Source organism: Cydia fagiglandana, chromosome Z, assembly GCF_963556715.1.
Source record: "Cydia fagiglandana chromosome Z, ilCydFagi1.1, whole genome shotgun sequence".
Taxonomy (NCBI): domain Eukaryota; kingdom Metazoa; phylum Arthropoda; class Insecta; order Lepidoptera; family Tortricidae; genus Cydia; species Cydia fagiglandana.
The window spans coordinates 25459998-25476316 of record NC_085959.1 but is presented as its reverse complement, the minus strand read 5'-3'; the positions used below and the strand labels follow the sequence as shown (position 1 = coordinate 25476316).

The 16319-nt window shown below is 37.8% G+C and overlaps 1 protein-coding gene across 4 annotated transcripts in view; it reads right to left on the bottom strand.

Moving 5' to 3' along the window:
* The window catches only part of LOC134678081 (anoctamin-1-like), a 39060-nt gene that overhangs the window by 19164 nt on the left and 3577 nt on the right, over positions 1-16319 (bottom strand). Inside the window, exons 2-14 of one of the 4 annotated variants that reach the window (XM_063536526.1) lie at positions 14488-14582; positions 7160-7273; positions 6143-6359; positions 5955-6020; positions 5293-5361; positions 4259-4419; positions 3677-3845; positions 3099-3219; positions 2885-2996; positions 2317-2477; positions 1508-1644; positions 761-1027; positions 142-345 (exon numbers count right to left, since the gene is read on the bottom strand). In XM_063536526.1, coding sequence (XP_063392596.1) covers positions 142-345; positions 761-1027; positions 1508-1644; positions 2317-2477; positions 2885-2996; positions 3099-3219; positions 3677-3845; positions 4259-4419; positions 5293-5361; positions 5955-6020; positions 6143-6359; positions 7160-7273; positions 14488-14582 — 1893 coding nt within the window. Of the gene's footprint in view, positions 1-141; positions 346-760; positions 1028-1507; positions 1645-2316; positions 2478-2884; positions 2997-3098; positions 3220-3676; positions 3846-4258; positions 4420-5292; positions 5362-5954; positions 6021-6142; positions 6360-7159; positions 7274-14487; positions 14586-16319 lie in introns of all 4 variants that reach the window. The other 3 variants (XM_063536525.1, XM_063536527.1, XM_063536528.1) reach the window with 3 other exon arrangements.

Here is a 16319-nt window from a genome sequence, read left to right as displayed (position 1 = left end):
ATTATTTTTAATCGTTGCATATCTAGTACCTACGACATAGTTTCATTCGGTTTTACTATTAAGTTTACTAAAGACATACCCTGTTTATCAGGGTCTGTTTGGGTATAATTTAAAGTAAAATGAGTAGTGGATGAAAGTGACCTCCTCCTGTCTCTGTCCGAAGAAGCGGTTGTAAGCGCCGGGGCGGCCGATGAACTTGCCCTTGAAGAAGGCGATGTAGAAGATGGAGGCGTAGTAGTTGACGAACTGCAGCAGGTAGATCTTGAGCGTCAGCGAGTCGTCGAACTCCGTCTGCGTGCGCAGCAGCTCCTTCTCCGTCAGCCACTCGGCCAGGCATTGGTAGATCTGTCGGCATCACCCCCCACACGTAAATACATAATACCTACCACAGTCGGCACCATAGAACACATTATGATGCGAGTGGAATACTGCTTTATACACACCTAAAGACAAGGAATCGGCAATAGCCAATAGAAAACAGTTTTGGACAGGTCTAATGAGTGATATTGATATTGAAAGGCGCTTTTGGGTAAATTGGATGTTAAAGGTGCCTTCCCTTAACCTTTAACATCGTATTTACCCAAATGGACATAAACACTGATGGGCTTTTCGCTTTCTTTTGCACTCGGCATTTGCAATTGCAATAAATTTAATCCTTAGCTAGTTGTTCGTATTCAGCAGGCCCAGGGCGCCCCAGAGTTATTTAAAAGGCGACCAATACGTTTCATGATTTATATAGGTAGATACTCAGTATACTCACGTAGTTAAAAATGCATATTAGGAACAAGTTGATGAAGGCCGCGGTGGCGGTGGTGAACATGATGGGGTTGTGCGTGATGAGCACGTTGTCGTGATGGCGCAGCGCGATGGCGCCCAGCAGCGACATGCGGTAGAGCACGACGCCCAGCACCGCCGCCAGCGCCAGCAGCACCAGCAGCGCCACCACGCTGAACGACATGAGCGTGGCGGGCAGCCGCATGCGCCAGAACGGGACCATCGGCTCGCGCTGCCCCGTCACCACGTTCAGCTGCACCACAACACTATATCTATTACTAATCATATACTACTTATTCATACTCTCCCCACGCTACACTCGCGTACACAGTGCATACATCTCCCATAGGACGACCATACTTGACGTACCACTTGATATTAAAACGTGGTCCATGCCAACTGATGATCATTAATAACCGTGTTTTCCTACGCGTGCTGCTTCTACGTGGGTTCCTATATGAATTCTTGCAGTTTACGTTAGGAGGGCATATATGCTATCCCAATAAGGTCTAGGTTCTAAATGGTGTCGAACAAATAGTAGTTGCTTTAGGAAAATCCCAGTGGAAATTAGGTTGGCACTATTGTGGGTACAAACCAATAACAGACAGGGCAATAAAAAAATATATAATAAAGCTTCGACATTACTAGACAAGAAGAGTGAGCGAGACGGTCGTCGTAATGATTTACTAAATGGACAAGCCCGTTTGTATATGTAAGTACACGGGATAGGCACCTGCGTCCGCTTGACGTGCGCGAGTCTTGCGAGGTACTGCGGGCGCGGGTGCTCCTCGTACACGTCGAAGCCGGTGAGGTCCCAGCGGTGCGTCATCTCCGCCGAGTAGCGCTTCCACAGCTCCAGGAAACACGCCCCTGTCACACAACCATAGCTAGTTCAACCACAGAATAATTAATAGTACAGCTTGACAGCGGTTCAGGGTCGAATCATGCTGCCCCTTTCTAATATATGGACGCACGCACGCAAAAGGAAGTCAAGTGGTGCCAACCCTATTAATTGCTCGGAGCAATGCTGAGCCGAGCGGAGCCGAGTTTGACCGAAGTCAGGAGTTTCGCACCCCTGCTTCAACCCAGAGAACAATCACTACACTAACTACGAGCACTCACCATCTCAACTCACTTTCGAGGTTCAACAACAACAATGACAGAAAAATATTTCAGAATAATGCCTGTCCGAGATAGATATAGTTATATGTTTTACAGGGGGCAAAGTTGTTGTTTCACCGCTCGTGCGATTATTCATACCCGAGCAAGAGAAAGATTCCCAAAATGGAATCTTGAGCGTTGCGAAGGTTTCAAAGCACACGGGTTAAACGGGCATTCATTGCCAATTAATAATACTTGTTATAATCTCATCGTCTCACAAACAATGAGGATAAGAATGCATTTACATATTTATATTATATTATATATGTTTGGTATTGTGTCGGTATTCAATCGCATAGCGGCAGGCGGCGGAACTTTTATATAAAGTATCGTAGCAAAATATTTGTAACTTTTCGTAAATTGTAAACAACTGTAACTTACCCCAAAAGCTCATGAAGATGGCAAAAAATACAGTGGTAGGGTTATCGAATAGATAAGTGATCCGGGCCTGGAGGCAGGTGGTCTTCAGGTCCCAGTAGTCGCAGTAGTAGTCGCACTGCGGGCACATCTTAATCGACGAGTTGTAGTTGCAAACTTGCTCGCTGGAAAACGTATGCATGGCCGTCATATATCACTATACAAATTACGGTCACTTTAATGTATATGTCGGCGGCCGATTGTAAGATCAGGCATATCGTGAAATTCCTAGGCATATCGTGAAGAGTGAAAATCTTTGACTCGTTGCCTGAGTCAACGGAACCCCTACTCATATTTCTGGACAGCTTGCCCTTCGGGCATCTGAAGCAACCTAACGAACCTACCGGATAGGATGGATTAATGTGACTATCGTCAAAACATTACACAGGAACATCTGATCTGATCTGATCTTACGATCGGCCGCCGACATATATAAAGTGTAAGATTTATAAATAATTTCTAATTAATTTATATAAATATAACTTTATGTAATTGTGAATAGTCGAATACCACTCGTTTGTAAACTTCATACCTCGGACTGTTTTGGTACACGGTAGTAGCCGAGTATATGAAGCAAATGAGTCCCACGAGAGATGCCGGGATCAGCATGTTGGTGTAGAAGCCGAGCCACGCGAAGTACAACCCTGGCACCAAATAAAACCATTTAAAAATTGTGAACACTAAACAACTGCAGCATGTCTAGGCAAAATATTTGAATTAATACAGAAAGTACGTTATTTTCATACCTATTTTGACGCCGAAGTAGTCTTTTACATAATCTAACGGTTGATATTTGAGACATTTGGAGACGCTCGCCCACTCCGTATAGAGTAGGTGCCGCATGGATCCCGGCGTCTTCAGGTCGCCCTGCCGGAACAGACAACAAACATTTATTACCATCCGTCCACAATACCTATAATTTTACGTACCTGTGTGTATTAAGGGGTGGAAGCATTTATTAACAAAATATAACTAATTAACATAACCATGCATGATGTACCTACTGGTCATTTACATATAATTATAACACCCTAGGGGTGTGTTTTATTTGCACGAGCCGGTACAACAATTTCGACATTAGTAATAAGTAGATTGCAATCGCACAGCCAACTTACAAAGGTACTGGCAGTCGCCGCAAGTGCGTAAGTGTCCTTATACAAATATTAATTGCAACTCAGCGTCGTTCCTAAGTGAATAAAGGACCATTTAGACGATGCGACGGGTTTTGATTGGTCGGTTGAATTGGACGTAACCAACAGTCCGCAATGTAACTAAAATAGCATGAGAGTTCGGCGCCGTGTAAATCAGCAGTAAGAGTACTTACGTCGTGCAGTGGATAAGCCGCACTATAAGTGCCATTCGTGATGAGCCGGGCGATGCCGAAGGCGAACTCGTCGTTCTCTGCTTCGGAGAACCTCTTTCGGTCGAGGATGAACTGCACGATGCGCGACCGGATTGACGGCGTCCAGAAGCACTCCGCCGACGTGTCGAATCTGCACCAACACACCGACAATTACACGTCAACACTAAACCTTCTTAAACCCCATCGAAACCTTTTTTGTGGCAGGGCGGGCCTCAAAGCGATATTGCCTGCGCACGAAATCGTTAACATTTAATTATTAATTTGCGACAGTAAAAATAATACTTTACTTGTCTCTTTCCTCTTCGATCATCCTTGACCAAATTTTTGCTATCTAGAAATATACCTTCGGCTAGACTCTGTTGTAAATCTATATAATAAAATGTAAATCGTCAGGTGACAGCCAAAATTCGCTAATTAGGAACATAAAATAGTTAAACTAAAATCAACCTTGTTCTGGTACTACTACGGTTCACTGTCTTTAAACTTGTAGTAGTAATTATGAAATTAGTGAATTTTGGCGTCAGCTAACGAAAATATACTTACAGATATTCCTTATCCTTTGAGTATATAGCCGTGAGGCGGTGCTTCCGCTCAGGAAACTTGACAGGGTCCACGCGAATATTGGACATGAAGCGGTCCCACCCCGCCTCTATTCGGTCTACAAAACTATTTGTCTTCTCCGACACATCTTTCAGCGCTGAAAACTGGCCATTCAGAAACATATATGAATAACGATACCACTATCAACCGTTCGTGAAATTTTAGTTCTCATGCCTACGGTGCATGCAGCTGGCAATCACCATTCAGTTGACTAATGACTCTTTGGTTAATGTGTGCTTAGCTTTTTACTGTGCAAGAATGCATAAAGGTAGTGAAGCGGTTAAGAAATTAATAAAACCTAAATAAACGCATAACAGCAAAGTTATGTGAAACATGCAATCGATTGCAATAGTTCGTAAGATGCGCCAGCATTAGAATGGAAAGCGGAGATTGAAATGAAATAAAAGTACACAGAAAATAAATTTGAAAATGAAACAGAAAAAAATTCACATTCAGGTAATCAAGGTTAAAAATATATATTACCAAGTCGCATAAATAAAATTAACATTAGACACAAGTTGTATAGGTACTGTAGTCAACACAAACAATCAGAGCTTTAATGTTAATGTTTGTTTCGAAAACAGGACCGGAAACAATTTTAGAAAGTAATAGCATTAATTTATAGTTGAGTAAATCGTTAGGTGCAATGCCAAGTTTATTTTTAGTACAAAAGTATACCTGACTGATGCAAGCTACAAGCAAGTATTACTGTGTATTAATAATCATACCCGGAATATTATAATTTGTTATATGAATTTCAATCAAGTTAAAACATTATCTATGTTGTGAACCTGAATCAAGAAGAAATGTAAGCTGTCAGACAATAATCGAGGGGTTTATGTTTAGTAGATTATTGAGAGAGGAGCCTGTATGATAGTTAAATATGTAACGTGACGACAAGAAGCTCTGCCACGGCAAGCGCACGTAGGTATTATAGTTAGGCAAGCCTGCTTCGCTCGCGCTCCACATCTGCATACCTTAGACATATACATTGCAGCATTCAGTATCGCATTCGTCTTCCCACCTTTTCGTATCTTACTGCATTCCTACGGATGTACAGTATACATTTCATATGATGTCTGTTAACCTTTGGTATAAACACTAATGATTAAAACAACCACGATCAAACAAAAATGAATCCTATGAAGGTAAAAATAAGCATGTATGGTGTAGCTGTAGGTACTGAAATGGGAAACTAATGGGCGCTATGAACACAAAAATGCAATGACTAAAATTCACGTGCAAAGTTAACGCCATTTTGGGCTTTCTTACGCCAAATCTTAAGAAATATGCAATAAAGTAAATAACCGTATCGGTGCCATATAAGATATGATATAAATTATGCATCTAATGAATGTCAAAGAGAGGCAATTAAATATTTTCGATTAATTTTAAATGTTTTAATGTTTATTTGGGGAAATACATAATTGTAACTTATGAAACAGCATTATTTTAATAAAAAAAGCTTTTATAATACATACAATTTTAATGGATTAATTTTCCCAGTAGTTCAATAACGTAATATAACGTGTAGCAAAGGCGAAAGCGGACGCTACTACGGATTGCTTTAGTTAATCAGCCCAGACATGGCGCTACCACGGTGACGAAGTAGTAATCCTACATTAGGTATATTACTTACCTTCATTGGCATTCTAAGTTTTAATATTTCGCTATAATCTCTCAAAACCGAAAGTGGCGCGTGGATCTGGAAAAAAAAATGTTATTTAGAAAAGGTTGATAGGTGGGTACATATATAAGATAAATTTATATCGCAGAGCAGACTAAAAAAATAATAATATGTCTACTATAGGTATGAAACTTTAGTACCTTAACAAAATTGAGTCCGTGCAGATTCGCCGGTGCTTCCGACTCTAGCTGCAGACCTTCCTTCTCCAGGTTGTCCTGGAAGATGCGGCGCTGTTCGTACGCCTCGGGCCTGGAGGCGTCCTCCTTAGCGGCTTCCCACACCAGCACAAAGTCAACCGATCGGACATGATCGTTGAACGTCAGAGATGGGTTGTTCTGTATTCCGCCCATGACGATGCTGTGATAAAATATTTCATAACTTGATATTTAGGCATATATAACTAGTTCAATGTAAACTTAGGCAGTACAATAATAGGTATATCCATTAACAGTTTACGCGTAAGAAAGGACATAGAAAATAAAGTTTATATAATTTTGACTATATTTATAAAATCGCCATAGTGTTAACAGCTAATCACAATCACAAAAAACATCTAGTATAATAAAACACATAGTAATTGATTTTTAAAGCGTTAATTCATAAGGTTCGTATTTATAAAAAATTACTGAAATATAAAACAAAAATCTTATGCATATTTAATGCATTTATCAGATAAAACTTCATTCCCAAGCAAAGGTTAAATAAAGTGGTCAGAAAGATTGAATAATGGGATGGGACATTGTGTGTATACGACACGACTGTAGGCTTGAACTGGATAAGGCGGCCGTTATCTTGTTCCGCGTGTGATATGCCTTAGAGACCTTAGGGTAGTATTCCACCTATCCAATGTGTATTGCGTCTTACATTTTGCTTTAATGAAAGAGTGAGACGCACTGACATTGGACTAAGAAATTGAGACAGGTGGAATTACTACCCTAACAGGCCAGCTTTCAGGCCCTGATGAACAAACTGCACTCAAGTGATATAGTTATAGCCGGGGCGGAAACCTGGCCTGTGCTGCTGTGGGCTAAACCTATTAACATTTGTTTTAATACCAAGCGAATGTAAAATGGCATCAGTGGGCCTTTTGGTTACTTGAGAACTGTTGGTCACCAGGGGCTGAGAAATATGAATATTGGATACAGTAAAGTACTTACGAGCAATGGTTGGCAGCGTGTTTGCCATTGCTAGTGGCGGAGACGCCGGGCAAGGCGGGTTCGCCGCACCCGCAGTCCTCTGCAGCGCGGGTAGACGCTTCGCTACCGTTGTCTCTGAAATACACGCACCGTGCCAATACAAGTATGTGTTCACGCTAACACCATCCAGTTTGGTCTCATTTTTCTTCAAATCATATTATATTTAATTTCATTACAATAGGCAGACAACAATTTTAATCCTAGTTCTATTTGTAATTACATACACAAAACATTTATTATCTACCTATATCAGTTTTTTTTAAAGTTATTGATTTACGTAACGCAGTTCAAATTATTCCTATTGTTGTGTGCGATAGCCAAGACATTTTATTTAATAAAAACATAACTGGTATGTCTAATATTGATACGCCGGTCATTATGACATGTTTTTAGTTTACTACCAGGTGATCTAGTTGGATCGGATATCCAGCTTCAGAAGACATTGAATAAATTAAAAGATTTTGTTTTACGTCAACATGTCTATTGCGGTAGATGAAAAGCGTTACGAGATTTTTATATAGGTACTGTATAATGTTTGTGATGCAATTATTAAATTAAATCGCAATTTTATTGTTACTTGCTGCTACGGAACCCTTCATGGGCGAGTCCGACTCGCACTTGGCCGCTTTTTTATTCAGTGTGTTTTTATCCACATGTGCGCACTGTGATGTCACCCCATAGATAACTAGTACTCGTTCGTATGTTCAACTGTGAGGAGGAAATTGTTGCAAATGCCTTTGATGACACGATAGCAGTCGTTACAAGCTAATTTTAATAATTAGATAATATATAAAAGAACTAGCTTTCGTATATTGTAAGTACTTCCTAGGGGTTGAATTTCAAAAATCCTTTGTTGGTGGAGTGGAGAAGAATGTCTATCATTCTAAAAAATAGCAAAAAATCCTGCGTAAATAACTCAAAAATAGAGGTTTCGTACTCTACTGTTTTCTCCTCCAAAACTAAAGCAATCGTGACGAAATTTTGAAACCTACGAGGGACGTCTGAAAACTTATAAGCCTAAGGTATTTCGAGGTTGTATATGTGTTTATGATACTGGCCGCTAGAAAGGCCATTTAAAAATAAATTATTAAGAAAACAATATGTCAGATTTTTATTATTCTGTTTCGAGATATTCAACTAGAAACTACATAATGTGTGAATTACCAGCGAATATTACGAAAATTGAGCATCGTGCTGTAATTAAGTTCCTTACAAAAAGTGAAAAATCACCGCAGTGTATTTTTGAGGAAATGGCTATTATTTACGGTGCTTCTGGGCCTTCTTATGCCACAGTCAAAAAGTGGAGTCGCTTATTTAAACTCGGGCGGGAATCCATCGAAGACGACCCCCGCTCAGGGCGGCCAATATCGGTAGTGACCGAAGAAAACGTAGCCAAAGTCAAAAAGTTGGTATTGGAAGATAGAAGAATTAAGGTTTGGCAAATAGCTGAGGTCCTAGGTATAAGTAAAGAACGAGTCGGAGAAATTTTACACGAACATTTGCACATGAGTAAAGTTAGTGCTCGTTGGGTGCCGAAAATGCTTACTGCCTTCGATAAAGAACGTCGTGTTGAAACTTCCCAGGCGTTTTTAGACTTGTGCGAAGATAATATAGACGAAGTTTGTTCCCGAATAGTAACTGTCGATGAAACATGGATCAGACAGTATGACCCGGAGTGTAAGTCCGAATCAATGCAGTGGATTGAGAAGGGGGAACGGCCGCCGAAGAAATTTAAAGTGCAAAAGTCGGCCTCTAAGTTAATGGCTACGGTGTTTTGGGACTGTGATGGTATTCTTTTAATCGATTATTTAGAAAAGGGTTCCACAATAAATGCACTTTATTATGCAGATCTTGTAAGACAGGTACGACAAGCAATAGTTGAAAAAAGGAGAGGTAAACTAAGGAAAGGAATTTTGTTTTTGCAAGACAACGCACCCGTCCACACCGCTCATGTTGCGAGGCGTGCTTTGAAGGAAGTTGGCTTTGACGAAATCGACCACCCACCGTACAGCCCCGACCTAGCCCCTAGCGACTATTTTCTATTCAATAATTTGAAGAAAGAGTTGAGGGGAAAGCGATTTACTAGTGACGAAGAGATGAAGGCGGCCGTAGAGGAGCATTTTGAAGGGCAAAATAAAGAATATTTTTTTAATGGGCTAAAAGCACTATATAAAAAATATAAAAAGTGCATTGATTTGGGAGGAGATTATATCGAAAAATAAACAGTGATTTACCTTTGAAAATTGTGTTTTTGTATCTTAGGCTTAGAAGTTTTCAGACGTCCCTCGTAAATGGTAATAAATTAACTGTATCGGGCTGTTTTGCTTCTTGGGCTAACTGATATAAGTTATTAATACCATGATTTTCTTTGCGGCCTAGTCAATTAGCGATTTGATATGTTTAAGTGCGCTTAAAAAACGAAAATATCAAAATAAGAAAAAAGTCTAACACATGTATTGATAAAAATGATAATATTAATCTGTGTTGAAAAAATCATTGCTCTCGGGTCAAAATCAAAAACCATGGAGGAAAGAGTCGAGTAAAGAGAGTTTCGAAAAATAAGCGGCAACATAGTTATTATGAGGATTTTTCATTATACAGTGAAACCTGGTTAATTGGCACCTGGATAAATGGAAAACCTCAATAATTGCAACCAAAAGTCCGGTCCCGGTCCCTTGAGACCAAAAGGCCTCTATAATTGAAATTATGGAACCTCTATAATTGCAATTTAGATTTTAGTGCTTTTCGTAATTTTGCCTCTATAATTGACCACATCGCAACTTAAGACCTCTATAATTGACACTGTGCTAAAAAAATCCGTTATTTTTGCTCTTGTTTTTACCTCTATTATTGAAACGAGTCTTGCTTATTACCTCTGTAATTGAAATAATGTAGTTGTATACAGCAGAAAGAATATTTTAATAGCAATGATCATTTTATCTATATCTCCATATTCTCCATCCAGAATTTAATTTATTTATTGGGTATCTATCACAGCCTGTAGTAGGTGAAATAGGTAGTTTTGATCAATAAAAAACAAAGTATGCTTTTTACATTCTAATAAAACTTTCTTCTACTATTCAAGGGAATTTTTTAAACTCAAATGATAAGAAAATAAAGTGGTAATTAATGTAGTGTAAAAGTGCAAGTATAGACGGAAGCAATATATAGAATGTAAGCGTGTAAATCTACTTAAAATGGTTAAATTTGCAGCTCCATAAAATAAATTTGTCAGAACGCAACCTCTATTAATGAAAACCTCTATAATTGACACAACGATTTTTTGAACCTCGTTAAATGACACGACCTGCTTAAATGAAAAACCTGGTTAATTGACAAAAATTGGCCGGTCCCTTGAGATTGCAATTATCCAGGTTCCACTGTAGTAGGGTCAGTAAGGAACACAAATGTATGGAAGTGCATGCACTTTAGTCTCAGGCGATGCCGCTTGGCACGATTGTTCCTTAGGTCAAACAAAGTTGATCTGGCCCGGTAGCCAGGAGATCGTACCATGCAGACCCCCCAAGAAGGGGGAGGGGGGAAGGGTCGGCTCCCCAGGTCCAATCTATGCTATATTCCTTCCTAGTCTTAGCAACTAGGGCAAGTTATATATCTTTTTCGTGTAACTTAGGGACGAGGAATTCATTTTTGAAAAACTTATTATACCTTTCCATACAAAAAAAATGATTTTCGTACAAAAAATGAAAATGTTATGTAATTTTTTGTGATAATTTTGGATGTTACAATGACAGTGTGGCGATTTGCACTAAATAAAAAATTGGACGATGTAGCCATGTATTCTTTATTCTGGAAAATATCACTTTATAGTAAGCATTCATACATTTTTTTGTAATAAAAAAATAATTTATAGCGCGTGGCGGTAACGATTTCCATACAAATGAAACTACGCCCAAAGTCAAAGATTAAAAATGTTTACTATTTGCACTAAATAAAAAATTGGACGATGTAGCCATGTATTCTTTATTCTGGAAAATATCACTTTATAGTAAGCATTCATACATTTTATTGTAATAAAAAAATAATTTATAGCGCGTGGCGGTAACGATTTCCATACAAATGTAACTACGCCCAAAGTCAAAGATTAAAAATGTTTACTAAAACACGGAATTTGACATTTTAAAAGTTTAAATATAATGTTATAATAATTTTTCCATGCGTTTTTGCCCTTTTTTGGTACAAATTTGTTGTTATTATTTTTCTTCCTTACAAACTTTCTCCCCCCTATTTCCCCCCCTTAAGCGTTGACTTTATAAAATTTTATTGTATCTTAAACTTAAACCTGTCGCATTTAATTGATGTTGAAAATTTCAGCTTTATATCTTCAGGGGTTTGATTGTATGTTGTCTGGAAGTAAGCAGAGTTTTGTTAGATATTATAATGTATGGGATATCGTGAAATAAAATGTCTTTAGCTCAAACACATGTAGATCCTAAACTACTGAACATTTTAACCTGAAAGTTTGAACATCGATTAATTACAAAAGGTATAAGTTAGTTATAAAAACAAATTTAGAAATATCTACCCTTAAGGGGGGAAATGGGGGGGAGAAAGTTTGTATAGAAGAAAAATAAAAACAACAAATTTGTACCCAAAAAGGGCAAAAACGCATAGAAAAAATATTAAAACATTATATTTAAACTTTTAAAATGTCAAATTCTGTGTTTTAGTAAACATTTTTAATCTTTGACTTTGGGCGTAGTTTCATTTGTATGGAAATCGTTACCGCCACGCGCTATAAATTATTTTTTTATCACAATAAAATGTATGAATGCCTACTATAAAGTGATATTTTCCAGAATAAAGAATACAAGGGCTACATCGTCCAATTTATTATTTAGTGCAAATCGCCACACTATGATTGTAACATCCAAAATTGTCACAAAAAATGACAACATTTTTAGGTTTTGTACAAAAATATTTTTTTTTGTATGGAAAGGCATAATACTTATTTCAAAAATGAATTCCTCGTCCCTAATTTATACGAAAATGATATATAACTTGCCCTAGTTGCTAAGACTAGGAAGGAATATAGCATAGATTGGACCTGGGGAGCCGACTCTTTCACCCCCCCTTTTTGGGGGGTCTGCATGGTACAATCTCCTGGCTACCGGGCCAAATCAACTTTGTTTGACCTGAGGAACAATCGTGCCAAGCGGCATCGCCTGAGACTAAAGTGCATGCTAAATGACCTTACTGACCCTACTATTATATTTTGTGATCATTATAAGCAGTGCATTTTTATAGTACCTAATCTGTAGATGTGTAGATAATATTCTATAAAATTAAATACAATCGTATTAAAAAAAGAGGCGATTTCAAGTTTCCGCCTTTATTACATCTCTCCTAACACTTTTTGGACAGATAATTAGTAAAAGATAAAACAAATATGTATACCCATTGATTCATTGCTGTTTTTTTACCGAACCACTCCTTACGTTTGTATTTGTATGGAGAAATGACTACTCCCCTCCCCAATACTTCCCCTATCTTATCCTCTTAAAGGCAGACAGACCCATTTAAAACAATTGAAAATATGACACTTAATTAAATATGTACTTCTTTTAACATGATTAGGTACATACTGTAGTTAAATACTTAGGAAATTGTTAACTGTCCTTAAGGAATTTGGATATAATATTGTTTAATTAAATTATTCATACTCCATACCATACCTTATAAAAATAGATTTATTGTAAGAAATATTGCGATTTTTTTACTCACTTATGTCCTTTTCATATCACAGGTAACATTGAATAGGAATAGGACAATGGGTATTGTGAAACGGACTAGGATAATATAAGAGTAGACATTCTTATAACTGATATCCCTCTAACTGTACCTGGTTCACAGAATGGTTAATTGTTTCCTATATATGATATACTCGTATATACTACATATCTAGGTAGTTTTGGGAATATTTTTATTATTTATTAGGTATACTCTCTCTTTACTCTCTTCACCTAGGTTTTAGACTCTACAACTTCTACAATGGCTGTTCAATTGTAATTAAACATTAATTAGGTACGTCATTTTAATCAAGGCTATTAAATTAGTGCAAAAATCAAAGTGCTCATTAATTAATTAGTACAAATAAGTACTTCATATTAGTCAAATCGATAAAATACATACAATGATAAGATAAATCATAACTCGTTAATGTGTTGTACATAAAAACACAGTTCTCAATTTGGTAAATAAATTGCTAAGCAAAGCAGAATGAAGTGGACACACAAGACGTAGATGACGATGACACAGACACGGCACATATCAAACAGACAACAGCGAAGCTAACGCAGAAACAACCAAGCCAGTGACAGTCGACGCAAACACATTGATCTCGTACCGGATAAATAACATTATTTGACATTTATCTATTAACCAACATAATTATTACGAGTACTCAACTAAGTTGTTATAATTAAGTGAATTTTAAAATACCGACATCCATTTTTATCAACCATTTTATGCTCGTTTATGGATTACCTATAATTTATGTTATTACTAAAACTTTGTTTGTTTCTCGTGTAACTGACTTATAATCTTAGAGATATAAATATAATATTTGAACTGAACTTATTCCTTACTGGCATAGGTATATTAAATTTAATAAAATCGGTTAGGAGTCATTATACGTTTGTTTTGTATTTGACTTGAGCAATTTTTATATCCATCCGTCACCAATCTGGGAATGACAGATGTAGTAAAATAAATAATACTTTCCGATCGTATTTTCTCGGAATCGTTCGTATTTACTAAGCTATTTCAGTAATTTTTAGTTCTGAGACTGACTGAAACAGCATGACACGTTCGTACGTTTCCGTAAAAATACTATGGAAAAAGATTATTCACTTACATCTGTAGCAACATGTAAATAAGTATTAGCATGTTTGGTATTATTGTCGCGCCGCGCCGTGGACAACTTTTAGGCACTTAAATAAATAACAAATGTTTATTGAAGCAGTCTGATTTGATGATATATATGTATAACGTACGTAACTTTAGTCATCATCACCACAATAATAAAGAACAAATCAAAACGCTATAGCAAACGAAAACCAAAAGCGGAAACTGGAATATTATGACTAACTTTCCTTCCTCTGAAATAAGGCGAATATACAACTGAGTCAATAACATTTACCTAATCGATTTATTGAGTGACTCTGAGTAAAAGAGAAATAGTTTGAAGTATCCGTTATGAGATCAATGTTTCAAATGTAACTGGTAACAGCAGGTTGGAGACGTGTGGCATCAGTGTGTGACGGACTCACCGGTCGGTGTTCATGTCCTGTGACATGTTGTCCTGGTACGTGCTGAGCACCGACATTGCGCGCAGGTCGCCCATCTTCTGTTGCGTTTCCTTCTCCTTCTGGCCCTAACAAAAAGTTACTTATTGTTTTTCTATCGATAGACTCGTCGACATCTTTAAATACTCAACTCAAACTCTAAGCGATCTTACGCCGACATCCAATCACGTGTTTGTGCGAATTTCGCACTTGCGTAAGTACTATATTTTGTCAGTCAAGCTATACGGCCGGGGCGGGTGCGAGAAAGCGAGAAGAGATCGAATATTCTCACGCGCAAGAAATGTTCGTGTAGATCTAGTGCGAATAAGCCTACAGTCTGCTTAACACCACCCGCGAAGAACAGCGTGCCGTGACGTCACGACACGAGACTAGCACGCTGCACGCTGCGGGTGACTAGTCTGCTTGACCACACGCCTGCCGCGTATCCTCATTACAAACAGTACATATTAGATTGCACTAAACTCAAGTAGTCCATTTTTTTGCTATATAATTTACAAGACGCTAGAAGCCGGGGTGGGTGACCGCCATGCGCCTCAAGTGGACGTGGCGTGCGGCGGGTGAGTCAGACTACGCACATACATTTACGAAGGTAGCATTCGAACGTCGTCGGTCGCGTCAGTATCTGGTCAAGCAGCCCGCACCCTTAGAGGCTGTTATTCACTCTGCCAACGCCAAGTTTTTCTAAGACAAGCCCAACGCTACCCGCTTCTCGCTATCGCCGCCGGTCGGACAGCTACTTAAAGTATGAAAGCATTTTGTGCACATGGACGTGATTGTGGTAAAGTCCTCTCAGAAGTAAGTACTTAGACTAATTAGGTTTATAACATTAAGCCTTTATTTAAATTCACTGTCCTGAAGTATGTTTGTAATCGAATACAAAACAATAGGTACACAAAAAATGATTGGAACCGTTAGGTAACTTAAATTCAATAGAACTATATGATGTCCACCATAACACCATCTCTTTTAATTACACGCACGCAAATATTAGTTTACCTACTCTATCCAATTCTCAAGCTTGTGTGAAAAATATTACTAAGTACATCTACTCGTAGAATGTATAATTCTGTCCAAATATAGTTATTAACTTCTTAATTAACATTTTTTAACCCATAATAAAATTACAGCTGGTAGTAACCTACGGAAACAACATTTCACAGGGGTTTATTTTTGGTAATTAAAAATATTTTTTTAGTGTACACGGAACAATCGTATCCTGGGCACGAGTGAGCAAAAGCCTGTAAATGCCTTTAAACAGTTTATACAATTTATTGTAATGTAAGAGGTACAGACGTGAATAATCAGACCAACCTAGTTTGAACTAAATACTTTACCGCCTATCTATGTACATATGTAGATAATACCAAGTTTATATTAATGACTGCCCTAAATATAATGACGTAGGTACCTTGCGTTAGAATAGAAGTATTCTCAATCTTATATAACACCTACTTACGACAAAACTCTTCTTTCCGGCTATAGTTGGATTCTATTTGATTAGTTCTCACATTGTATAGTTATTATAACATTATAATTGTTTTCACTTCACAAATATCACCACAGATGCACCACCGAGTGAAGAAGAACCATCTACTGACCTTGGCACTTCTTTCGTCGTAAGACTGACTCATGTATGTTTGTTAAGTGATCATAGCCGTTATGTGTACTTGCTTATCTGCATTGTCTGTGTACGGTTCTAAATCGATTTCAGTTATGGTAATTATAGCGAATTTACAGAAAAACAAACAGTTATTTTTATTTTGGGTACAATACGGTTCCAATAGTTTCGATCAGAA